The sequence below is a fragment of the Manis javanica genome, chromosome 4, assembly GCF_040802235.1.
Source record: "Manis javanica isolate MJ-LG chromosome 4, MJ_LKY, whole genome shotgun sequence".
Classification (NCBI taxonomy): Eukaryota; Metazoa; Chordata; class Mammalia; order Pholidota; family Manidae; genus Manis; species Manis javanica.
The window spans coordinates 7,561,232-7,587,338 of record NC_133159.1 but is presented as its reverse complement, the minus strand read 5'-3'; the positions used below and the strand labels follow the sequence as shown (position 1 = coordinate 7,587,338).

Here is a 26,107-nt window from a genome sequence, read left to right as displayed (position 1 = left end):
GTAGATGTGTTCATGAAGAAGTTGTTCATGTTTATATTCAAGAGAGTTTTGCATACGTTTTCTTCTAAGAGTTTTACGGTTTCATGACTTAAATTCAGGTATTTGATCCATTTCGAGCCTACTTTTGTATATGGAGTTAGACAGTGATCCACTTTCATTCTCTCTACATGTAGCTGTCCAGTTTTGCCAACACCAGCTGTTGAAGAGGCTGTCATTTCCCCATTGTATATCCATGGCTCCTTAATCATGTATTAATTGACCACATATGCTTGGGTTAATATCTGGACTCTCTACTCTGTTCCACTGGTCTATGGGTCTGTTCTTGTGCCAGTACCAAATTGTCTTGATTACTTTGGCTTTGTAGTAGAGCTTGAAGTTGGGAAGCGAGATCCCCCCTGCTTAATTCTTCCTTCTCAGGATTGCTTTGGCTTTTTGGGGTCTTTTGTGCTTCCATATGAATTTTAGAACTATTTGTTTCCATTCATTGAAAAATGCTGTCAGTATTTTGATAGGGATTGCACTGAATCTGTAGATTGCTTTAAGTGGGATGGCCATTTTGACAATATTAATTCTTTCTACCCAAGACTATGGGATGAATTTCCATTTACTAGTGTCCTCTTTAATTTCACTTAAGAGTGTCTTGTAGTTTTCAGGGTATAGGTCTTTCACTTTCTTGGTTAGGTTTATTCCTAGGTATTTTATTCTTTATGATGCAAGTGTGAATGGAATTGTTTTCCTGATTTCTCTTTCTGCTAGTTTATCATTAGTATATAGCAATTCAGCAGATTTCTGTGTATTAATTTTGTATCCTTCAATTTTGCTAAATTCAGATATTAGTTCTAGTAGTTTTGGAGTGGATTCTTTAGGGTTTTTTTATGTACAATATCATGTCATCTGCAAACAGTGACAGTTTAACTTCTTCCTTACCAATCTGGGTGCCTTTTATTTCTTTGTGTTGTCTGATTGCCGTGGCTAGGACCTCCAGAACTATGTTGAATAAAAGTGGGGAGAGTGGGCGTCCTTGTCTTGTTCCTGATCTTAGAGGAAAAGTTTTCAGCTTCTCACTGTTATGTATGATGTTGGCTGTGGGTCTGTCATAGATGGGTTTGTTTATGTGTGTATATTCTCTTTTTTTCTTAATAAGTCTGGCTAGGGGCTTAATTATTTTGTTTATTTTCACAAAGAACCAGCTCTTGGTTTCATTAATTTTTTTTCTTTATAATGTTGAGATACTTTTCCTCTCTACCCATTTTGTTCAGAGTTTTTATCATGAATGGATGTTGAATTTTGTCGAATGCTTTTTCAGCATCTATGGAGATGATCATGTGGTGTTTGTCCTTTTTGTTGATGTGGTGGATACTGTTGATGGATTTTCAAATATTATATCAACCTTGCATCCCAGGGATGAATCCCACTTGATCATGGTGTATAATCTTCTTGATGTATTTTTGAATTCAGTTTGCTAATATTTTGTTGAGTATTTTTGCATCTATGTTCATCAGGGATATTGGTCTGTAGTTTTCTTCTTTTGTGGTGTCTTTGCCTGGTTTTGGTATTAGAGTAATGCTGGCTTCATAGAATGAGTTTGGAAGTATTCCCTCCTCTTCTATTTTTTGGAAAACTTTAAGGAGAATGGGTATTATGTCTTCTCTTAATTTCTGATAAAATTCAGCGGTGAATCCATCTGGTCCTGGAGTTTTGTTCTTTGGTACTTTTTTGATGACCGATTCAATTTCATTGCTGGTAATTAGTCTGTTTAGATTTTCTGTTTCTTTTTGGGTCCGACTTGGAAGGTTGTATATTTCTAGAAAGTTGTCCATTTCTTCTAGGTTATCCAGTTAGTTAGCATATAGTTTTTCATAGTATTCTCTAATAATTCTTTGTATTTCCATAGTGTTTGTAGTGATTTTTGCTTTCTCATTTCTGATTCTGTTTATGTGTGTAGATTCTCTTTTTTTCTTAATAAGTCTGGCTAGGGGCTTATCTGTTTTGCTTGTTTTCTCAAAGAACCAGCTCTTGGTTTCATTAACTTTTTTCTGTTGTTTTATTATTCTCAATTTTATTTATTCTTCTCTGATCTTTATTGTGTCCCTCCTTCTGCTGACTTTGGGCCTCATTTGTTCTTCTTTTTCCAGTTTCAATAACTGTGAATTTTGACTATTCATTTGGGATTGTTCTTCCTTCTTTAAATAGGCATGGATTACTATATACTTTCCTCTAAGAACTGCCTTCGCTGTGTTCCACAGTAGTTGGGATGTTGTACTGCTGTTTTCATTTGTCTCCATATATTGCTTGATCTGTGTTTTAATTTGGTCATTGATCCATTGATTATTTAGGAGCATGTTGTTAAGCCTCCATGTGTTTGTGAGCCTTTTTGTTTTCTTTGTACAATTTATTTCTAGTTTTATACCTTTGTGATCTGAAAAGTTGGTTGGTACAATTTCAATCTTTCTGAATTCACTGAGGCTCTTTTTGTGGCCCAGTATATGATCTATTCTTGAAAATGTTCCATGTGCACTTGAGAAGAATGTGTATCCTGCTGCTTTTGGGTGCAGTGTTCTATAGTTGTCTTTTAGGTCCATCTGTTCTAATTGTTTTCAGTGCCTCTGTCTCCTTACTTATTTTCTGTCTGGTTGTCTGTCCTTTGGAGTGAGTGGTGTGTTGAAGTCTCCTAAAATGAATGCACTGCGTTCTATTTCCTCCTTTAATTCTGTTAGTATTTGTTTTACATATGTAGGTTCTCCTGTGTTGGGTGCATAGATATTCATAATGATTATATCCTCTTGTTGGATTGAGCCTTTTATCATTATGTAACGTCCTTCTTTGTCTCTTGTTACTTTCTTTGTTTTGAAGTCTATTTTGTCTGATATAAGTACTGTAACACCTGCTTTTTTCTTCCTATTGTTTGTATGAAATATCTTTTTCTATCCCTTCACTTTTAGTCTGTATATGTCTTTGGGTTTGAAATGAGTCTCTTGTAGGCAGCATACAAATGGGTCTTGCTTTTTATCCATTCTGTAAATCTGTATATTTTGATTGGTGCATTCAGTCCATTTACATTTAGGGTGATTATCGATAGATATGTACTTATTGCCATTGCAGGCTTTAGATTCATCGTTACCAAAGGTTCAAGGGTAGCTTCTTTACTAGCTAACTGTTGAACTTAACTCACTTATTATGCTATTATAAACACAGTCTGATGATTCTTTATTTCTCTCCCTTCTTTTTCTTCCTCCTCCATTCTTTATATGTTAGGAGTTTTATTCTGTACTCTTTGTGTTTCCCTTGAATGACTTTGTGGATAGCTGATTTTATTTTGTATTTAGTTAGTATTTAGTGAGTCTACTTCCTTTGCTGTAGTTTTATTTTCTCTGGTGACAGCTATTTAGCCTTAGGCATACTTCCATCTAGAGCAGTCCCTTTAAAATACACTGTAGAGATGGTTTGTGGGAGGTAAATTCCCTCAACTTTTGCTTATCTGGGAATTGTTAAATCCCTCCTTTGAATTTAAGTGATAGTCTTGGTGGATAGAGTATTGTTGGTTCAAGGCTCTTCTGTTTCATTGCATTGAATGTATCATTCTATTCCCTTCTGGCCTGTAAGGTTTCTGCTGAGAAGTCTGATGATAGCCTGATGGCTTTCTCATTTCTGTTTATGTGTGTAGATTCTCTTTTTTTCTTATTAAGTCTGACTAGGGGCCACCTTTGTAGGTGATCTTTTTTCTCTCTCTGGCTGCTTTTAATACTCTGTCCTTGTCTTTGATCTTTGCCATTTCAATTATTACATGTCTTGGTGGTATCCTCCTTGGTCCCTTGTGTTGGGAGATCTGTGGACTTCCATGGCCTAAGAGACTATTTCCTTCCCCAGAGTGGGGAAATTTTCAGCAATTATTTCTTCAAAGATACTTTCTATCCCTTTTTCTCTCTCTTCTTCTTCTGGGACCCCTATAATGCAAATATTGTTCTGTTTGGATTGATCACACAGTTCTCTTAATATTCTTTTATTCCTAGAGATCCTTTTTTCTCTCTCTGCCTCAGCTTCTCTGTATTTCTATTCTCTGATTTCTATTCCATTAACCGTCTTTTCCACCTCATCCAGTCTGCACTTAAATCCTTCCATTGTTTGTCTCATTTCTGTTATCTCCCTCCTGAATTCATCCCTTAGCTCTTGGATATTTCTCTGTAGCTCCATCAGCATGCTTATGACTTTTATTTTGAATTCTTTTTCAGGAAGATTGGTCATTTAAGTCTCACCAGGCCCTCTCTCTGGTGTTTGAGGGATTTTAGACTCAACAAAGTTCTTCTGCCTTTTCAAGGTGATGGGAGTGGTCGGTGGTGAGTGGCACATGTGTCAGCTGGGTGTGCAAAGTCCCCTTCCTGCTTTCCAGTCACCTTGCCCATCTACTCTGTCTGTGCTGGTCAGCCGCACAGACTCTGGGTTCATCCCCTAAGCTGCTGTGGGCGGGGTGGCCCTTGGGATGGCCCAGGGCAATGGCGGGGGTCGCAGGAGAGCAGCATGTGTTCTTCCACAAGAACAAAGCCCCTTCGTTCCTCCTGGTCTCCACACCTCTCTCTGCTGTCTGTTCTGGTCGACCGTGCTTTGGGAGAAGCCTCTGGGTCTGGGCTGGTGGCTGCGTGCAGGGAGAAGCCTCTGTGTTCAGCTGTGTGGTTGCGGTAGGCAGGGCTGCTCTCTGGCTGGTCTGCAGCAATGGTAGGGACAGCCGATTTGCTTGCAGGTGCCAGTGTGTAGGAAGGAACAGCAGGCTGCTTATCACCGTGAGAGGTCTCAGAGCTGCGTTGCCACCCAGGGGCATAGGGCGCCTGAAGTTCCTTAAAGTTCCCAGCCTGCTGTGGTGACTGTGCCAGGATGATTTCGTCCACCTGTTAAGCCTTTGTCCCTTTAAGACTTTTAAAGCACCCGCTTTTCTTTTGTCCCAGGGCAGCCAGCTGTGGGAAGCTGTTCTCAGTCTTTGTCTTGGATTTTGCTTTTCTGCTCCTCTAATATCCAGAGCACCATGCAGTGTGTATCTGTGCTCCCGGTGCAGGTTACTAGGGCTGGTTACTTAGCAGTCCTGGGCTTCCACCCCCTCCCCACTCTGATTCTTTTCCTCCCGCCAGTGAGCTGGGGTGGGCGGAGTGCTTGGGTCCCACCAGACCACAGCTTTGTATCTTACCCTTTTCCGTGAGATATTGGGTTCTCGCAGATGTAGCCTGGCTGGTGTACCATATCTTCTGGTCACTCTTTTAGTAATAGCTGTATTTGCTGTATTTTCAAAATATATATGGTTATGAGAGGAGATTTTCATCACCCTACTCACACCAGCATCTTTTCCTCTCAGTAAGGTATTATTTTTAAAAAGTACCTACAATTTCTCTTTATTAATGTTGTTTCTTTGAATGAGATATGGGTAAAGAAACTTTTAGAGTGTTTACTGGTGGTTAACCTGAAATGTGAGTAGTATTTGAATGGACAGTGTGGACAAAGACAGACAGACAGAATGAGCATGCAGCTCTTGGGAATTTCAGGTGGAGAGCAGGGCAGGTGAGAATACAGGCTTTGGGCCAGGCTGCCTGAGAATGAATCCTGCCTCCACCCCACACTGACTCTGCGGCCTGGAGACAGCTATTTAACCTCTCTGTGCCTTGGTTTCCTCATTTGAATATGAGGAATCTAACAGAAAGTCTATTAGGATTAAATGAAAACATGAAGAGTGGCTAAAACTTGGTGTTCAGTTAATAAACACTAGCTATTATTATGTTGCAATGACATAGGACAGAAGAACACAAAGGGAGAGGAAGGCCTTTGTGAGATTACTGGGAAGTGAGGCTGGGCAGGGCTGGCTCGGACTAAATTGGTAGTTGTGGGAATAAGAAACACAAAACAGACACGATCACAGGGACAAAAGGAATAAAGGAGAGGGAGGAATGGGAAGGCAGCTGAGGCTGAAACCTGAGTCCATAAAAATAACGGCAGCACCAAAGCAGGGGACAGGGCAACCAATCTGGATTCCCTGAGGGACTGGGCTCTTACGCAGAGTGTAACGGACTTGGTGAGTAGGGACCTCAGCAAGGTGGATTAAGGACTCAAGTGGAGGGAGATCTGGGAGCCAAATCTGCTCTTCCACACCAAAATGCAAGAACCAATTCATCTCCATTTGTACCACACAAGTTCCCCTTGCACTGTGGTGATTATTTCCATCTATGTGCTAAAAACTTCCCAAACCACGGTTTGAAAAGTGTCACCTTTCCTGACTCCAAGTGGAAAAAATCCAGGGACAGATGGACGTGTACTTGCACATGTCTCCCAGTACATCCACAGAGAAGCAAACTCAGGCTGCCTATTAGTAGGCTGAACCCCCGCCTGCGCGCAAGCCACCTGCTCCCCTGCACACTGACCTGGTCATCAGCAATGGCTTTAGCGAACCGCGCACAGTCCAGCTGTAAGTAAATATCTGTCAGTTGGTCCAACAGCTTCTTTGGTTCAAAGCCATATTTCTCAGGGTTTTCAACTTTCAGGTCACGGCACTTTGGGCCACAGAGTTGCTGTAGATTAAAGTTCAGCATTGCAGCCAATCGGGGTCCAAGTTCCTAGGAAATCACAGAGTAATAGGAGAATTCATGCTGTTGAGATAAGCAAGAAAGACCAAAGCCTCCCATTTCAGTGGAGAACAGGCATTAGCTGGAGTACTCTGCAAAGATTCCCTTTCAAGTGCTGTGTATCATAAGCTGAGGAAGGACATGACATTCAAATTTTCTTTACTCTCCATTTCTAATCCAATAATTCTAATTCTGAATAGAATGTTGTAGGCTGATGGAACACTTACAAATACCAATAAAAAAACCTTTTCTTTAAATTCATTCTTTTAATTATAAAAACAAGTATCATTCCAAATCCATTGAGAAACAGGTAAAAGGAAAAATTATTCATATTTCCAAAATAACAAGTTTTTGAGTATGCTCCTTCAGGCATCATTTTATGCATTACTTTTACTTTTCATAAATTTCAAAACTCTCACAGTTCAGCCAGCATGCACCATTTTTATCAGATGCAGAGAGAATTATGAAAGAAATAGAGAAGATAAAATTTGTCTTAAATGGTTTTAAATCTAGCTAGTGAGATAAACTAAATGAAACAACTACACAATAACTATAAAATCATATGTAATACCCCCACAAGAGGATAGCACCTACTGTAGTTGGGTATATGCTGATTTGAACAAACATGAAATAGGAACATCTGGCTTGGAGAACATTAAACACTGGCCATAAAAAAGGAGTCGTGAAAGCTTCTCTTTAAGCAACAAGGTTTTCATTACGTTTAATGGTTGCATTTAGACAAATTCAACTTAAACTCGGCTTTTTGACAATCTGCTTTTGCACAAAGTACTCCTGTATTTAATTGTTAAGAAATTGTGAAGTAAAGGACTGGTAAGAACAGAATAGAGTTGGTAAAATTTTTTTTCTTTTTTTTTTTGTGAAGTGGCAGAGTTTTAGGCTAGTTAGGAAAGTGAAAACACTCAGCAAAGGAACAGGAAACATCAAAGCACCGCCAAGGTGTTTAGACCGCTCGGATTAATGCGTGAGTAGGCCTTGAGAAGAATGCGTTATAATTGACCTGAAAATATTAGACTTTGCTTCAAATAATTCCCTTTAGAAATTGAAGAATTTAGAGCTAAAAATAGGCTTTAAAATAAGTCAGTCTCAAATAATTCATTACAATTTCCTACCTTCCAACAATGGACGAGCACTACGACTGGAGCCACGGAACATAAAACAGAACGTGGTTTGGAGAGGGATTGGCAAGCTACAGGCTGCAGGCCAAATGCAGCCTGAGTTTGTTTTCACAGTTTTCTTGGTGGCTGCTTCTGCACTGCAACAGTGAAGTTGCAACAGAGACCATGTGGCCCACAGTCCCAAAGCTAAATAGCCTCTACAGAGTTTAAATTCTACCTGCAAAGTGTAAGGAAAACCAGCCTCTATACTGTCTTGTTTAAATTAGTTGTGGTTTCTTGTGTTTTCAGTAGTGAGCTCTATTTTTTTTCATGTCTCACTGCTCTTACACTCAAAGCTGTTTATGAAGACACATGAAACAGAAGGGGGAGAGGAAAAGACTCACCTCGAGCTCATAGGCCAGGGTGTGGCAATAATGTTGGAGGTAAGAATGAATGTGAAAATTGGAGGAAATATGTAATAAAACTCATTCCACTGTAAACTCATCTCCATCAAGGACGAGTATGAATTAAGTATGAAATCTCACGCCTCCTTCCTGCCTTCCTCACTCCCCTTGTTCTGGTCACACTGTGAAGCCTCTCAACTGTGTGGTGGTGGGTGTGGGGTTGAAGTTAAGTAGAGATTTCCAGTTAGGTTGCTCAGTTTTAATCTCAGAAACAGGACCCAGGTCTTATTAATAATGTCAAGGCCAAGCATCTTGGCCACCTTTGATCTAACATAAACCCTAATTATGGCTCTCATTAACCTTTGGTTTCCTGGTGGTAACAAAGCCACACCCAAGAGAACCAAAGGTCTTACACATTATCAATCATTTCTACTTAATATACATAATTTTGAATTAATGCTACCTTATACATTTCCTATAAATAAAATACAGGCAGCAGCAGTGATAAAAGTATGTCATAGCTTCAGCATTAATAATCCAATGTGCTGTCTAAGCAGAAAGTCAATCAAGTCATCTTGGACGTGACCTTTTGGAGACTTCAGTCTATGAACAGAAAGCTGGGCATATCAATTAGCAAAACTGGGAACAAAATCAGTAATAGAATTTCACTTATCAGTGACTGTGACACTGAAACGCCCAGGATTTCAAGAACCACATTTAGTTATAAGTGAGCATCTGAATGTGGAATCCAACACACTGTAAAACCAATACCCCAAAGTTTCTACTCACTGGTCTGAGGAACGGCTTCTGGACCTGCTTCGTGAGTATATGGAACATGTCCACGGTTTCTGTGGCCAGGGCCAGGTAAGAGCGAGAAACGCGCTCATCCTGTGCAAGCTGAGACTGACGGGCCTGCTGCTGGTCCTGGGAAAAGGGTGAAAGCCAAGCAAATCTCAGTACTGGTCATCAGCTCACCAAAACGTCAAGTGTAAAGGGAAAACAGTCAGCATTAACTGCAAACATGCACAGTAAAGCCAACATGCTTAGGCAATGATCTAACAGCCCATTGCACAGAATTGTCCAGACTACTCGAGTTTACACATTTCAGCATCAGGACTCTTTAGGACTTTGAGTAAGGTCACCCTGGCACATTATTTAACTTACAAGAGACTCACTTTCCTTAATATGATAAAGGAAGTCACCATCAACTTCTACACAGGATGAAGAAAGTGAATCTTACATGGAGCCTGAACATGTTGTTGCTAATAAAGAACAGTTTATTTCCCTTAATGACAACTTTTACTTAATCATCATTACTTTAAAAATAGGCAATGGGTTATGCTATGGTACTGAGGCTTAAAGGTTGCCCCTCCACCAAACGCCTGTAGGCTGCTGAGCTTTTGAATTTTGTCTTTCTACACTATTAGGCTGTCACCCCTTGCAACTGTCAGTGTGTTTGTCTCTGGCACCATCCTCTTCCTTCAATTCTGCTATGGGCTGGGAAATAAGATAATAAGGTGCATTTGGCTCATGGGTAAAATAAGGTGAGGCACTGAAGGCTCTGACGTGGATAAAGTTCAGAAACGTCAGCAAGGACTTAAATTCTTACATCTGCTCACAGGGGCTTTACTTTATGTTGGAGGAGGGGCAACAGCTAGAATAGCTGAAGTCCCCACAGGCATGCCCCACGCGAGTGCCCTCTGAGGCACTGCCTGCTGGAGACCCTGCAGGGTCACTGAGTGACCCGCCCACTGCCCGTTGGTCTAGAACGAGCCTGTCGAACAAAACACTGAACCAGGGAGGATGTGAAGAACAACAAGATGAGAACTACCTCGTGTGAGTCCGGGTGCCACAGTCATTCATCAGAATATGTTATCCAGCCCCATCTACAAGCCAGGCCCTCCTTTAGGCCCTAGAGATGGAGCACAGAACATGACCAGGAAGACTCTGTACCCCCATGGAGCTTGGACTCCGGTAAGAGAAACTGGCAATAAACAAACACCCAAACATACCGAATAAGCCTGGCGGCGATGAAGGTGAAAGGAGACAGAGAGTGACTCTGGGGCCAGGAGAGGCTATTCTGGAAAGGGTGGTCAGGGAAGGCCTCTCTGAGGAGGTGACATTTAAGTGGATATCTGAAGGGAAGAGCACTCCAGGTAGAGGGAACAGCCAGCACCAAGGCCCTCACTTGTCAAGGGAGGAGCGAGGTGTCCCATGTGGTTGGGTAGAGGGAGTGAAGGGGAACCCAGGGGGCCCTGGGTACTGCAGTGCCCTCCAGGCCACACTCTAACTTGGGATTTGACTGCGAGTGAGAAGGGAGCCTGGAAGGTTCTGGCCCGAGTGGTGACAATAAGCACCTGAGATCTTCACAGCATCCCTCTGGTATGGCCACGGGCCAGGCCAGAGCCTGAGAGACCAAGTAGGGGCTGCTACAATGATCCAGCAAGAGACGGCAGTGGTCTGGAGGTGGGGGAAGAGGTCAGATTCGGATATGTTTTAAGACAGAGCCTGGAGGCGTTTGCTGAGAGAAGGGAACCGAGGAAGACCCTGGAGTGTGGCATCAGAGCAGTCAGGAGAACGTAGTTGTCACGTACGCCCCTGGGCAGACTGAGAGATGAGATCTGGAGGACAACGCCAAGGGTTCAGTTTCAGACAAGTTATATTTGAGATACCTAGTAGATGACCTGGCAGAGAGGCGAGGTCAGCTAGCTACCCAGGTCTGGAGTCAGGAGGGATTTCAGCTGGGGAGACACATTCTGGAGTCTCCAGAATATATACAAGTTAAAGTCCTGGAGCAGATGAAGTCACCTAGCAGTGATTTTCAGCTGGGGACATCAGAGTACATCACTGGAATTAAAGGGGTGCGAGCAAGAGAGGTTAAACGACCTGCAATGAAATGTAGAGGCTAGTTTCACATTAGAAAGAATTCTTGTTATATCAAAATTCTACTATGTTCAAAATTCTAGCTCGCACCCTGAGAAACACCACCCTAGGGAGAAAGTACCAAAAGGGCAGAGAAGCCTGAGGGTGGAGCCCCCTGTGCGGAGGGCGGGGAGATGAGGAGCAGCAGGCACGGAGGAAGGAAGCAGGAAGTGACTTCAGAGTCAGAAAGGACTTCTGAAATAGCTCTTGTTCGAGATTATTTATTCCATTTTGTCATCCATTAACAGGAAAATCAAAAGAATCTGTTCAGTTGTCTCATAAACAAATGCTATTAAGCCCTGTGAACGAGACAGTATGCCACAGGTTCATATCCCAACACCTACAGTACAAGCTGGTTCAAAGTGACCATCATGAATGACACAGACGGGGTGCTCAGAAGTGTGAAGAAAGGGGAGACCCTGTGACAACACTGATTGAGGACTGACCAGGAGGGAGTATTTACTCAAAGAATGGGCAGGACTTTAATACATAAAAATGTAGAGCATTTTACAGCAGGAGACTCGCAGAACCCAAGAATGGACTAACAGTTACCAAAGGGGAAGGGACTGGGGAGGGTGGGTGGGAAGGGAGGGACAAGGGGCATTGCGATTAGCACACATAATGTAGGGGGTCAGGGGCACAGGGAGGGCTGTACAACACAGAGAAGACAAGTGACTCTATAGCATCTTACTACGCTGATGGGCAGTGACTGTAATGGGGCATGTGGGGGGGACTTGGTGATGGAGGGAGTCTATCTACCATAAAGTTGCTCATGTAATTGTAGATGAATGATACCAATAAAAAAAAATGTAGAGCATTTTAGACAGAAAGAGTGTCTTGAGGCAAATGAAATGATAGGAACTACTTGTCCTGAGCACCTTCTCTGGGCCAATCCTGAGCTATGGACTTGCCATCCAGCATCTCTCCTCAAAGCTTTCCAGCAAGGCAGGAACTATCCCTGATTTATGGATGAGGAAACAGAGATGAAGAACCTTTAATGTGTGGCAGAGGCAGTTCTCCAGCCCAGGTGCCTGGACCCCACAGCCGGGGCTCTTCCAGCTAGGCCCCAGCTTCCTCGGCATGTTCTGCAAAGGCCTGGGGAATGATGCGGTGGAGCCGACTGACAGCGGGAGCTAAGCTTGGAAGGACTTCTTGGGGTGACCTGGGGAGGCGTGGAGCATCAGGCCCGGGGGCTGACTTTGCCCGGTGGGAGAGAGGGAGCTGCAGAAGGCAGGTTTGGAGGCCCAGGAGCAAACCAGTTTAAGTTGTTTAGAAATGAATAGTGGGGAGGCTGGACTCCTGTGGGTGCCAGGACAATGCCAAGGAAAAAGACCACTGCACTATCCCTGGAATACAATGAGAGGGCTTCAAGGAGTGGGGTGGTGGATACAGAAGTCCAGCATTCACGGGCCCCACAAAAAGCCCCCAGAAGGTCCAAGCTTGGAGTTACAGCACGCTGGCTGTAACAACTGTAAAATTCTCATCAAAGCTGCAGGAATACTTGAAATGAAGATCTGACTGTGCTTTAATAGCTGATGTTTAAGATACTTTTTGATCCCACAGTATTAGAATCTCAACAGTATTCTCATTTCAAGGAGGGTCTGCAAGTAAAGAAAAAGGTCCTTCCCACTTCTGCCTGAGAACTCCTTTTGGAAAGCAGTTCTGATTGTGAGCCTAACACCACCAGGAACAGAACGAACCAAGATATGAAGTCACCAGGACCGGTCAGAGGACTATGTAAATGGCTGCAATGAAATGTCAGGATAGGGCAGTATGCTGTCAGGGGCACAGAATGACTTTCTCATGGAACCCAACAAAAGAAGCCTCTTTTCCTTTAATAACTGAACGGAAAAGCCATAATCAATTGAAAGGGAAAACACCCACCAGAATACTGAGTGTCCACACAGTTGTCTAAAGCAGATCATGTGAGCAAAAAGCCAAATTCTTCTCTAGCAGACAGAATACTAGAGATTTATTTCCTACTTTCATAAATCAACATGTTCAGACAATACAAGCTCTTCTCCAAAACGGTCCTTTAAAATTCATAAGGCAAGGAAGTTTTCAGGACATATTTTGAAAGACTTCTCAACTCATTACTTAGGTTTAGATAGTGTTTAAGTCTTCCCCTACCCCTGGCCTGGGATCTCACTTCATGGAAGCCCACAGGTGGGGGTAACGAGCTGGGCCAGGCCAGTCACACGTCTAAGTCACCAGGCTGCAAATGCAGGCATGAAAGCGGGGCCCCACCCAGACCCGAAGGCAGCATCCCTGCAAAACTGCCCCGTGCCTGCACGAGGGTCTCACCCGGGGCAGCTGGTCCCACTGTGCTTTGTTCTTCATCTCTTCTTGCACTTCATGGATCCGCTTCAGAGACTCCAGGCTCTCGTCAAGCAAAAACGTCGTGTCATTTATCAGCATGTTTATATAGCGAACAAACTGCTTCCCAGAACTGAAAAGGCAATCACATTGCACGTGGTCATACATCCCCCTGACGCAAACCGCTGCAGCACATCCCAAAGAAAATGGGCCTCCACCTGAAGGGTCAACTATCTCGCCCTACAAGACCGCCCACTTTGGCACACAACTCAAAGACCTCATAAGTCAAGGGCTACTGAGTCTCTCCGCAGATTGTGTTATTCCTTCTAATTAACTGTGATAAGCTCATTCGCACTTGAGACCCAATCGCTAATATTCTGGAATTTTGTGAGCAGATTCCCTGGGCAGCTTAAATTTCACGACAGTGGAAGTATTAACACCCTGAGAAAACAGCAAATACTTGACATTTTTTTCCCCTACAGAGCAGGTTTACCGGCATGACCCTGGCTCATTCCCTCAAAGATTTTAAGTGAGAAAACTCTCTTCCAGAAGAAAAGAAATATGCCCAAATTCATCAAGATACAAAGCAAGCACAAAAAGAGACAACTACTGATACTTATTCCTTATTATAAAGAAAGACACATGGAAGAAAAATTGGAAGCTGTAATATTGATAAAATAGGATATTAATTTACTTTCTAGAACTTGCAGGTTTCCACCTATCAGACCATCCTGCATGTCATGTTATAACCCAGGTGGCGTGGCCCACCCCTCTGACTCTGGAGCTACACTTCAAGACCTAGAGCTGTGTCATCAGGGGGCACAAGCCCAAAGTTGCGGGAGAGCAACTCCAGTGGACAAGGGCCGGAGGCCTGGGCTTCAGGAACATGGAAAATTCAGGGTGAACGCTCTCCGGTCAGCACCATGCTGACCAAGCCGTGGGGCCATTCTGGTCGCCCAGCTTGTGTGAGGCCTTGTTGGAACATAATAGTGACTCAGGGAAACAAAGAATTTAGCTTAGAGCTTTGGGAAAGCTTTCTAGTAAGTGGTTACCAGTAATATGTATATTACTGACTAGTAACTCAGTTAACACGTGATGGCTAGACTTTTGATCAAATATCTAACATGGGCTGCAAAAGACCCAGGTAGGTGGGATAAAGTTTTTTCTGCAGACTGATTTAGGGGCTCAAGATTTTCACCTACCATTCTTTTCTAAGTACTCTTCTTTTTAACTTAATTGTGACGGAATTACTGATGTCCAGGTTTAAGTAGTCACTGAAATGTCAGGTAGGTAACAAAAAGTCCTTGATGAAGGTCTATGGCCTTACTACAAAGAATGACACCTCAAAGGACTGCCTTAACTTAAATGCTTCTAAAGTCCTAACATGTCTAACTCTAAAGATTGATGTCATATTTCAGAATGCTATTAGATCTCATGTCAGTCATCCTGACAACTTCATTTAACACTGTAATCATAGGAACACCGAAACACACTAGCCACATCATCTCAGGATATTTACGGCTTCTTTTTGTATTCCATCCCAAAAGAATCTTGACAAATCTAAAGTTCAGCCGTATCTTGCAAGCAGACACTGGGATAGTAACCCTGCTCACATTAAGCAGTACCATTGGAAAACCTGCGAGAAGAGGGGGGACCAAGCAAACAGTCAACAAGAACCCAGCTGCGACAGCTTTCAAGCTGCCTCCTCCTGGTGGTTTGCAACAGAGCGAACTGACACGAGGGCCCAATACTCACTTGAACTCCTCCATAAAAGTGCCATGGTGAGCTATGTTTTGCCAAAGGCTTTTAAAAATGGTGCTGATGTGATAGCGAATGGTGAACTTGTCATAGAACTCGCTGGTGGCTCCGGTATGCTCGACATCTAATGGAAAGAGACAGAGACTGAGGATACACACTTCCCCACCTTCCACGGAGCAGTTACTGCTGCAACAATGTGACTGAATGAACACAAATCTGCAAACTCAGAGATGTGCGGAAATTTCCCTACATCTTGCATGTAAGTCAGGAAAGAAATTATGAGGTGGTTGTGAAGGTAACAGTTTTACAGTGGAGGTCTGGCAATGACACAATACCAAACAAATTGGCTAGAAAATCACTTGGCACCATTGGGAACTCACCAATGACCAGAAGCTGTTTATCATACCTCCCCCAATTTTGCTATTAATTTATAGAAAATCCACATCACTTTAAAAACCCAGAAAAAAAATTGGGTTAAATTTTATTAAGGGCCATGTACTTATTAAATATATTATTTTAAATACCTTAGTATAATTGATGTTTTAAAAAATTTACAAAGGCAGAGAAAAGCACAGTGAATCCCTATGGACTCACCACTCATTTACCATTACTAGCAATGTACCTATTAAAATGGAACAAGGATCAAACTTAGTTATCCAAAAGACAGGCAGCTGCATGAGAAATTCCTGAATTTGTGACAAATTTTACAAAGAGTTCTGTCAAGTACAGACTATAAGATTCAAGAACAAGTTAAAAATGTCACCTAAAATAAGATGCAATTTTTCACCTCTCAACTTGGCAGATATTGCAAAGGAAACAAAGCTAAGTGGAGGCAAGGGTTTGGGGAAATAGGCCCACTGGAAATGCTGGAGGGAAAGAGTGGTGCAAACTCTATAATAAGACAATTCGACAAAATATATCACAAGCCATCGATATGTCCATTGCTCGGACCCACCAATTCTATTCAAGAAAATGTGTTCAAAGACTGGCCTCCAGGGATACTCAATAAGATAATACTCGTATTACATAAAAAATATAAATAATGAAATATCCACAGAGAACATGAAAGAATATTTGTGATACATTAAGTGAAAACCACAGGGTCACAAACAAAATATACATTTTAGGCCCACTCATATTTAAAAATATATATATTAGTGCATACACACAAATATATAGCACGGGTGCTCCTGTGTCCCCGCTGCTCCTCCTGCAGTGGCCAGGGCCCAGCCAAGAGGACCCCGCAAGGGAGTCCTCACAGCGAAGCCCCCAGCATGCGTGCGTCGTGGCCACGATAAAACCTGCAGATTGAGGTCCTGACTCCTGAGCAGCCCTGACTCCCACACGTGGATCAGAGGTTGGGAGTGGAACGAGCTCAAAGACTGGCCTCTCAACTTGGCAGGTATTACACAGGAGACAGAGCTGAGTGGAGGTGAGGGTTTGGGGAAACACAAATGCATATAAAAAATATAAACTGACAGGAAACATACAGCACAAAATGTTAACAGAGATTCTCTGAGTGCAGAAATTATCAATGATTTTTATTTCCTTCTTGGTATTTCCCAACAAACGTATTTTGTGACTAAAAAAGAAAACAGTTACTTAAAAATGAAAGGAGTAAGAGGACACCTATCATACAATGATCTGAAAGCACTTATGCATATTCATGACGTCAGCTGTTAGGATGAACTAAGTGTCATCTTAATAACATATAAACGTGTGAACTAAAGCGTGGAGAGCTGATGGAAGCAGAGTTTCCAAGAGAAAGATTGTGGGGGCAGACACAGAGCCTCTTATATCCTCTAAATTGCCCATAATACCTGTGCTAGAGCCTTAACACAGTGAAGCCTACATAGTGACTGGTACTCAGCAGTAAACATCTCTCCCAGCATTTAAAAATATTCATTGCTCATGTTCCCTCAAGACGGCATCAGCCCAAGTTCTAATTTCCAAGGGCTAGTTTGAAGAGGCTTGAAACAAACTAGCCCCCTGCTGACCTCACCTCCCCGACTGCTCAATGCGTGCACACCTTGCAGGCCTCTTTGCTTGATTCATGAAGCTGCCTGGGCCTCAGGACATTTACACGTGCTATCCCTGCTGCCTGCCATGCTGTGGCTGAGGTCTTCTTATGATTCACTGTTTTGTGTCATTTTCAACGTTACTCCAAAGTCCTCTCTTCATATACCTTCCTTGACTATATTTAGAGCAGCACCCTGGCCTCCTCACACAGTCACTATTTGAAAGTATCTTACTCACTCGTCAGCTGTCAGTCTCGCAGCCAGGATGCCCAGCTCACGATGGTAGTGACATCTTCACCGCCAGGCGCAAGGTATCAGCACCAGTGCGGACACACAGTAGGAGTTCCACAGACGTGGCCGGTCAGTGATTTAATCTACTTGGGCTGATGGCCTTTGCTGATTCCCATCAGTGTGAGGTGAGAACAGTCTTGAAGTCAGTCTTGGGTATCAGCATTCTTCCAAGTTTTGAGTAGCCAAGCTTTGAGAACTGGTCTTTAAGGAACTGACTGCTCTGACACAAATAAAATACTCTCATTTTGAAACTTAATTTTATGTTTACAATAAAATTTGATCCTAAGCATGTTCTAAGATAAAATACTGTCTCTGGGGTGTAAGAGAGGAGCTTGGTCCACTCCCAACCTCTGATCCACGTGTGGGAGTCAGAGCTGCTCAGGAGTCAGGACCTCAATCTGCGGGTTTTATCGTGGCCATGACGCACGCACGCTGGGGGCTTGGCTGTGAGGACCCCCTTGCAGGGTCCTCTTGGCTGGGCCCTGGCCACTGCAGGAGGAGCAGCGGGGAGACAGGAGCACCCGTGCTAAAGCCCGACGGCCAAGGCTGCTGCTGCTCACTGGCTGTTGACCTTGAGTGAGCTGCTTGACCCTTCTAAGCTTCAGGTCCTCATTTGTGATACGGAGATGTATATAGCATCTATCTTGAGGACTGCTGTGCAGCTAAGTGAAATAGTAAGGATTCAATAAGTGGTGCTATCATTAGCAGAGGGCTCAGCTATCCATGACTCCGGAGGCGGTGCAGGGTCAGAGGGCATGCTGCTTGGTGGCAAAGGGGAGGGGGGACACCCACCCACCAGGTCCTGGGGCCTTGCCAGTGGGGCTCCGGCAGGCCCAGCCCTGGTCTCACAAGCAGGAGGCCCAGCCCCCAGCACACAGGTACACACACCTCCATGCTTCATCCCAAAGCCACAGTGACACGCCCAGGGCACTGCTGGGTACAAAATACATCTAACTAAGCATTTTTTGTTTCTAATAAGACATGTTTACTCAGAAGAGTTAAAAAGTTCAGGTAATTAAAAAAAGAAAGAAAATGGCTTACAATTCTACCATCCAAAAGTAACTAACTATATATTCCTTCATGTATAACCAAGTATATATTCCTCCGCGCTTTTTTCTATCATATATGTGCGTACCACACTGCGGTCACACTGCACATACTGCTTCATGATTTTGCACTCTTTACTTTTTATTATAAAACCACTTAAATAACATTAATTTTTCTTGGCTCATACAGATCCCTTGTATGGATAAACTGTAATTTACTTCATTTATCCACAATAGGCAGAAATTTAGATTGTTTTTAACATTTTCACTACACTGCTTTACAAATGCTGCTCTGGTGAACATTATTAAAAACATTCACATACACTTACAATTATCCCCACAGACCAGATCGCTGGAAATTCAGTTTTTTCACCAGAGGGTGTGCTGGTTATTCAGCTTCTGTGTCTCAGCTCCAAATGTTCCCTTTCTACTTGGCTTTGGTTCGCTGGGGCTGACGGGCAACGTCTCCCCTCCCTTTGCCGGCTGGCCCTCGGTTGGGTTCGCCAGCAGGGGGCGCTGCAGGAGAGCCGGCTATCCGCAGCGGGGAGAAGGGACTCGGTCCCTGGGGCAGGCTCACTGTCCCTGCCAGCAAGGCTCTCTATCCCAGCAGCGGCGGCTGGCTCCAGTCCCCACGCTGTCCCTCAGTCGACGAAGGGGTAAATCCAACGCCCTCAGGTACCACCACCAGCTGACCAGCGTCCTTCCTCAGCGGCTTTGGGTCCTTATTCAGTCTGAGCTCCCATTCAAGCTGCTGATTCTAACGCAGCCTCTTCCCTGGGTTCCCCAGCCCCCAGGGCAGACAACGGCTGCTTCCTACATCTATAATCTGTTACCCCAATGTTCTTCACTGGCCTTTTCGGTTTCTAATACCTAGTTAATCAGTTCCTTTTATTAAATTCTATTAAAATGACTGGTCTATTTCTGTTTTCCTTACTAGACTTTGACTCATAAAAAGGATACATACATTTTAAAGGTGTGAACTGCCAAACTGCCTTCCAGAAAGACTTTCCCAACTTACACTCTGAGAGTTCATAGCACCAGTTCTGCACACTAGCTATAGGAGAGATGAAGCAGGTTTTTGGTTTTTGCAGTCAAGTTTATTTTTCTATAACCATGTTAACATTAGGTATTCTCTTCTTCAAACATAAATTTTACAGGTGAAAGGAGGTACCTCATTGCTTTTTTAAGAAATGCAGAATTATGTTCAATGTTCAATCCAACCAAGCCTGATATGTGCAAGGCACCATACAAGGTCCTGTTCTGTGCACATGCGACACACCATTTGTACCTGAATGACCCTCCCTACCAGGGCTGACAGATAAAGATGGGGACTGGGAGTCCCCAGAAGGGGCTTTCTCCCCAGGAGTGTTCTCTGCTGCCGCCAAAGTGAGGGCATTAACAAAACTGCAAAGGGCCTGTGGACTTGCTTTAGGTCTAAGAGGCTACAGGTAGGCTGGGATGGAGAGAAACTCTTATGAGATGTCACAGAACAACAGCGACAAAGCACAGCGACAAACAACAGCGACAAAGGGGAAGGAGGCAGACAGATTCTCGGAACCCTTAGAAATGGAGAGACAAATGACAGCCTCAGCCCCAGATGAGCAGCTGACAGAGCAGGGGTGGCTGTTACTGAACAGGGGGACCCTCAAACTGCTCTTGCTGCTCTCAGCAGCCAGGGGTGGTACTCTGGCGGCTGGTGTGTCTTCCAGGAGCACGCTGAGTACAATTCTACTGAATGCTGAAGACACTTACTGGGTGCCCAGAACGTGCCAGGCTCAAGAGAAGATCAGACGACAGATAAGACACTCCCTTCCCCAGGAAATATAAACGGGACGGAAAATGTGCCGTCAGAACAATCCTATGCCTTTGCTGTAGACAGGTGAACAGCTCCCAAGGTCATCAGCTTTATGAAAACATATTTTCAGTTTAAAAGCCAAATTAAAAATGAAAATGTGGGGTATGATTCATCTAGAAGAGGAGGACCTCTTTGCAGAATGTCTGCTGTGTCCTCAGTCTAGTTCATCAGTGTAACCAGCACCAAGAACAGTACCTGGCAAAGAGCAGGCTCTCAAGAAATACGTGGAGAACTAGTGAATGAGTGACAACTCCCAGAGATCCTGATTCCAGTGGTTTGAGTGGGGTCCAAGAATAAGCATTGTTAACAAGCTCCCTGTTTTACCCACCCTTTGGAAACTCTGGAGTATAGGACAGTGTTATAAAACTAGTGCTGCAAGTTCAAAGCTAACATGAACCAGGTGATTTCAGATGAAAATCCCAACTTGTGCTGTTGATACCAATCAGATCTCAGTGTTAACCATCTGACTTTCAATGGCTCCTGCTGAATTATCAGGGACTAGTATGCAGGATGGGCAATGTGCTGTTTCCAATACTCTGCATAAATTAACAAGAATATATGCTCTGCTGGCAGGGGGTTAGCAGATTATACTTTATGTGGATGTCAGGATAGTAAGTAACAGGTTTAGAGAAAGGCCATCCACTGCTTTAGATGACCCTGCACACCTGTATACCTAGGAACTTACCTGTATAAAACTTCATCAGGGAAGGGACCAACAATTTGGTGGAGAGAGGATGATTCTCAATCATTTCAAAAAACTTCTGGGTTCGTGGCTGAACAGCAGGGTTGGTCATAAACATAACTTCTACCAGTTTGGCCACCAGGTAGGGATTTCGGATGTAGTTCTGGTTACACAACATCACAACGAGGAACATCACAATATCCTGAGTACAGGGCTCATAGAGCACCTGAGGAGAGTACCTGCAGAGAGGGGGGAAGCGCAAAATAAAGCTCTGGGACACTCGACGTGGGTCGCTGCTGGGGTCAGTAAGCAGGGAGAGAGGCAAAGAGGCCTAGGAGCTGAGTCACAACTCCCTTTAACTTGCTGAGTTTAATTCACATTATAACTAGAGAGATTTAAAATCCATCAGTCTATTGGTCAAAGCACCTTATGTTGACTATGTTTGAGAAAATAAATCTATTGTGATTAAAAATAAGGAGAATTTCATTTAATAGCTTCACTACCAAAAAGACTTTTAAGAACTTTTAGATTATTATTTAAAACATCTCAAACATCATTTATAAAGGCAAACCATTTCTCTATAAGCATCCTCCAATTTTACAACTGAGAAACATTTTGGTATAAAATAGAGATGTGGCTTTTTTCTGCCTCCACTGCTGCCATGGCTCCTGTGAAAAAGCTTGTGGTGAAAGGGGCGAGAAAATGAAGCGGATTCTGAAGTTCACTCTGGACGGCACTCAGCCTGCAGAAGACGGAGCCGCGGACACTGCCAATCTTGAGCAGTTTCTTCAGGAGAGAGTCAAACTGAACTGAAAAGGCCGGGCATCTCGGAGGAGGGGTTGTAACCACGGGAAGAAACAGGAGCAAGGTTACTGTCACTTCTGAGGTGGCTTTTTCCAAAAGGCATTTGAAGTATCTCACCAAAAAATACCTGAATCGTCATCATCTACGCGACAGGTTGCGCTTAGTTGCTAACAGCAAAGGAAGTCATGAATTATGCTACTTTCAGATTAATCAAGATGGAGAGGAAGGTGAGGATTAAAACTTAAATTTATCTGAATATTTTGTATGAGTTCTTGAATAAAACTTCGGAACCAAAAAAAAAAAGAGAGAGACGTGGGTATTTCTGGGTTTTTTTGAATGTTCACTCAGATATTTATAAATGGTGTGATCCTTCTGTTTTTCAGAAACAGATGCTCAATTATTAGAAATTCAACTCAAAGTTCAAAGAATACATTATCATAAACATTGCTGACCCTGCTTCTGTCTTTGAGATATTATTAGAATTAGCTTGTTGCCTCAGGTGGATTTATTTTCCGTTTCCAGGCAGCACTCAGTTAAAGCATTTACATAAAATTTTGCACAAAAATGGAGGTTTGTGATACAGTTCATAGTATAATGTACATATTACATATAGAAACATATTAGAATCATGTAGTATGTTAAAGGCACTTACTGTACAATAAAAAATAAAAATTCAGCAACATCTTCTACATAAAACTCAGGCAATGCTGCAAATACCTTGGGGACATCTGGATTTAAAGGCAGTGTCACACTGTCAAAGAGAAAAAGAGCACAAGTTAACAAAACGACCCCATGGCTCCTCAAACTACAAGGGATATCACACGACCGTTAGAAGTGTTTTGTTTGGGGGAAAACTCCCTTCTCTGATATAACTACAGAAAAAGTACACAGGCAAAGACCACAACCAGATATGAACTGGGAATAATGGAGACAGTGGACATGCTAGACTGTATGTGAATGGTTTCTTCTTTTCTTGATTTCCTGTTAAGACTAATGCAGTAAACAAAATGGGGAGGAAGTAAAAAAAGGTCACATTGGGTCACTGTTGAGACAACAGAGCAACATATGTACTCTTTCCCGTAACTGAGGAGAGCTTGGGCCAACCTCACCAATACTGGTGATCCAGAGACTTCATAATAACAGTAAAATAATAGTAATAAATAAAATTTAAATGTCCTGTTGATGATAAAGAGGTCAACAATATTCTGGGCTCATTCTCTGAACTGGCTGGGTATTTTCCTGGACCCAGGGCTTAGGAGGGCCTGGTATCCTGTTATCTCCAGCTTTTTGCATCCAATTTGTAGATTTCCTTTTCTATCAGTCAAAGATTTGATAGTCAAACTTTAAAAAGCACTATGGCAAAATTAAAGTAACAGGTGCTGATATTCCCTTATTTCTAAAACTAGCTACAGGGAAATTATTTATTAATATGACTTATTTCCTATCTATACAAGACACTGAGGAATGAATGAATGCTTGATAAGCACTTGGCTTTTAGCTATTGATTCCGAAGAATAAATACAGGCCAGCGCCGTGGAGGAGAGCCCAGGTGACGCGGAAGGCACGCCCTTACTCAGGATAGGCAGGGTCCAGGATACGGAGCAGCAGCTGGATGAGGAGGCCATAAAAATTCAGACACCTTCTCAGGAAGCTCTCGTCAAGCAGACCAGCGTCAGCACAGGCCTTGCATCGTACCAGTTTCTGTGGAAGAAGATATGCCCGCCTTAGATCAGTCAGTAGCTGAGTCTCTGCAACGTGACCAGGCAGGGAACTAGCCGGTGGTTGGAAGTATAGGCTCTGGGGCTTCAAGAGCGCCACCTCTAACCAGCTGTTGGAGGCTGGCTGTGTCTCAAGAGCTTTCTGTGTTCTGAGAAACACAAAAGGCATGCCAGGCAAACCAGTGGGCAGGGCTGAGCACACAGTAAGTGCTCACAAATGTAATTATTTCTGTCATACTGAAATAGCCTGATTGGGGGACAGAGCTGAAAGGGAAGGCGCTCTGGGTGCCAGGGACAGTGAGTGGCAAGAGGCCAGACAAATCTGCATCTGGATTCCAGGCCATCATTTATGAGTTGCCCACCACGGGTGTGACACCTTCTCCAAAGGATCACAGTGAGATCTAACTGCACACAGACTGACACACGCATGCTAGCAGCTTGCAGGCTCCTTGAAACGTATTTGTGGAGTGCTCAGGGGAGTCTGCAGACCCCTGAGATTACTCTGCATCTTGAAACTGAAATCTATTTTAATCTGCACCAGAAATCTTAAGTTAGGTAAAATTTTCACTATCAATCAATGGAAAGCACAACCAGCTAACATTCAGTTTTATATTTGAACAAAAACCTAAGAAAATGCATACGTTTGCTATCTATGCGTTCCTGTACAAGTTTAGTCAGCATTTGTTTTCAGCTATGTCTCAGCAGCAGAAACTTTCCCAACCATAGTTGGCTTCATATGATGGATCATTTCCAATTACAAATGAGGAATGAGGGGTAAAGCAAAGAGATCCTTCCACTGCCACAGACCCACCGGGTCACACATCACGGAAGTGTGTGGCTGGATGTACTGGACTTGGTGTGTTTGGGTCTCAGGGCTGGGAGGTGGCAGTCGGGGAGGATCTTGCACAGGGTAGAGAAAAAGAGGTGACATTAAACTGAGGCTCATAAAACTCATTAAGAAGTCGTACTGTCACTGGCAGAAGCGTATGCATATTTTTTCCTGAAATTTAAATATTATATATGTAGACATAGGCAAGGTATCAGCAAGTTTTAAATGTACTATTTTATCTTTAGGGAAGAGATAATGACAAAAAAAGCTGCTTATTCAAGGCACATATTCTGTTTGGAAAATTACTATAATGAAGCTAGTCTGTAATTACTCCAATTAAATAACTATACAAACCTTAAGCTGAGTCTTGCAACGCTTCAGCATTTCGCGGTGCCTTGTTGCCAGTGGGGAATCTTTCCAATGACTTTCATTATTTTTCAAATCTTCCACAGTTCTGAAATCAAAGACTAACAGTTAAATGAAAGAGAACACATGGATGGACCCAAGTCATCTCCTCATTTTGACCATTTCATTTACTCTCAGACACGTTTCCCAACTCCCCCCACCCCCATTTTACCATCTTTAAAATCAGAGTATATCTTACAATCAATGGTAAGTTATGGTTTAATTGACAGTGTTTTTCTTTCTAATTTGCTCCTAAAATAATGATGGCACTTTGGGTTTGATGGCACTTTCTTTTGGGAAGAAATACATTGTTCCCTCATTTTCCTGGGAGGAGAAAAACAAGTCTCTTGTGAAAATTCAAGGTTGTACCTCCTCAATTACCCCAAGCAAAAGGCTATTTTACGAACATTTCCTTTTTTTCTTTTACAGTCGCTCCTTCTGCTTGGAATGCTCTTATCTGAGATTGTCTCTGGGGCTTGCTCCTTTACTTCCTTCAGGTGTCTGCTCAGGTACCACCTGTCAGCGAGGTAGCCTTCCCTGATCATGCATTTGGCTGCAAGGCTTAAAGACTGGCTCACTTAACACTATCTCAACCCCTTTCCATCAAGACAGGTGTAGAAAACTAGAGGCTGACGTTTTTTCAAAATGACGTTTTCCCAGACTCCTTTGCTGCACATGACCACCAAGAAGGGAACCCTCACTGAAGGCAGAAGTGAATACTGTGAGGTGGCAGCCACATGGTTGTTCTGGAAGCACAGCCTGAAGTTGTGGCAGAGGCTCTACTGTCAGGCTGAACACTAGCAGCTTCCTGCTGGACCAGGTTCAAAGGAGAACTCAGGGTATATACCTGGTCCTCGAAAAATGATGACAATTTTTAGCCAGTTATTACTGCATCCACTGAAACTGCGTGTGGCACTTGCATATGCAAATGGAGACGAGAGGGGACACCCAAAGGGGTGGAAGATGCTGGAGAAGCACCACAGGCTGCGAGACCCACTTGACGTCCACCTCTAGAGAGCCACCCTGAACAGGCACATGGAACAATGAGGCAAAGCACAAGCAGCCTTGTTCAGGGCCCCACTGAGTGGCCAAGACAACCTGTGGTTGAAAATTGGTTTTTTCAAGACATTGCTATAGATTTCAAACTGAGAATTACCATTTCCTTTTCACATCCTTGGCTACTTACCATAGAAGGTAACATAACGTATCACAGGTCCTGTGGGCTGATGTGAATGTCTCTGGGACCCCTTTAGACTACCTACCGCATGTGTAGTGACAGAGTGTGGGAGTATGTGTGTGATCACATGTGGAATGGATCCTGAAGATGCTTGATCAGCAGGAGAGGAAC

The 26,107-nt window shown here is 43.3% G+C and overlaps 1 protein-coding gene and 1 pseudogene across 6 annotated transcripts in view; one reads left to right on the top strand and one right to left on the bottom strand.

Annotated features, from left to right (window-relative positions):
• Positions 1 to 26,107, bottom strand: part of UBE4B (ubiquitination factor E4B) — a 137,562-nt gene that overhangs the window by 7,297 nt on the left and 104,158 nt on the right. For all 6 annotated transcript variants that reach the window (XM_036999746.2, XM_036999747.2, XM_036999748.2 and 3 more), the window contains 8 exons: positions 24,709 to 24,808; positions 23,381 to 23,508; positions 22,460 to 22,558; positions 21,007 to 21,242; positions 15,109 to 15,235; positions 13,342 to 13,486; positions 8,905 to 9,039; positions 6,396 to 6,587 (listed from right to left, as the gene is read on the bottom strand). In XM_036999746.2, the coding sequence (XP_036855641.1) occupies positions 6,396 to 6,587; positions 8,905 to 9,039; positions 13,342 to 13,486; positions 15,109 to 15,235; positions 21,007 to 21,242; positions 22,460 to 22,558; positions 23,381 to 23,508; positions 24,709 to 24,808 (1,162 nt within the window). The remainder of the gene's footprint in view (positions 1 to 6,395; positions 6,588 to 8,904; positions 9,040 to 13,341; positions 13,487 to 15,108; positions 15,236 to 21,006; positions 21,243 to 22,459; positions 22,559 to 23,380; positions 23,509 to 24,708; positions 24,809 to 26,107) is intronic.
• LOC108400725 (large ribosomal subunit protein eL22 pseudogene) lies at positions 21,266 to 22,452 on the top strand (annotated as a pseudogene).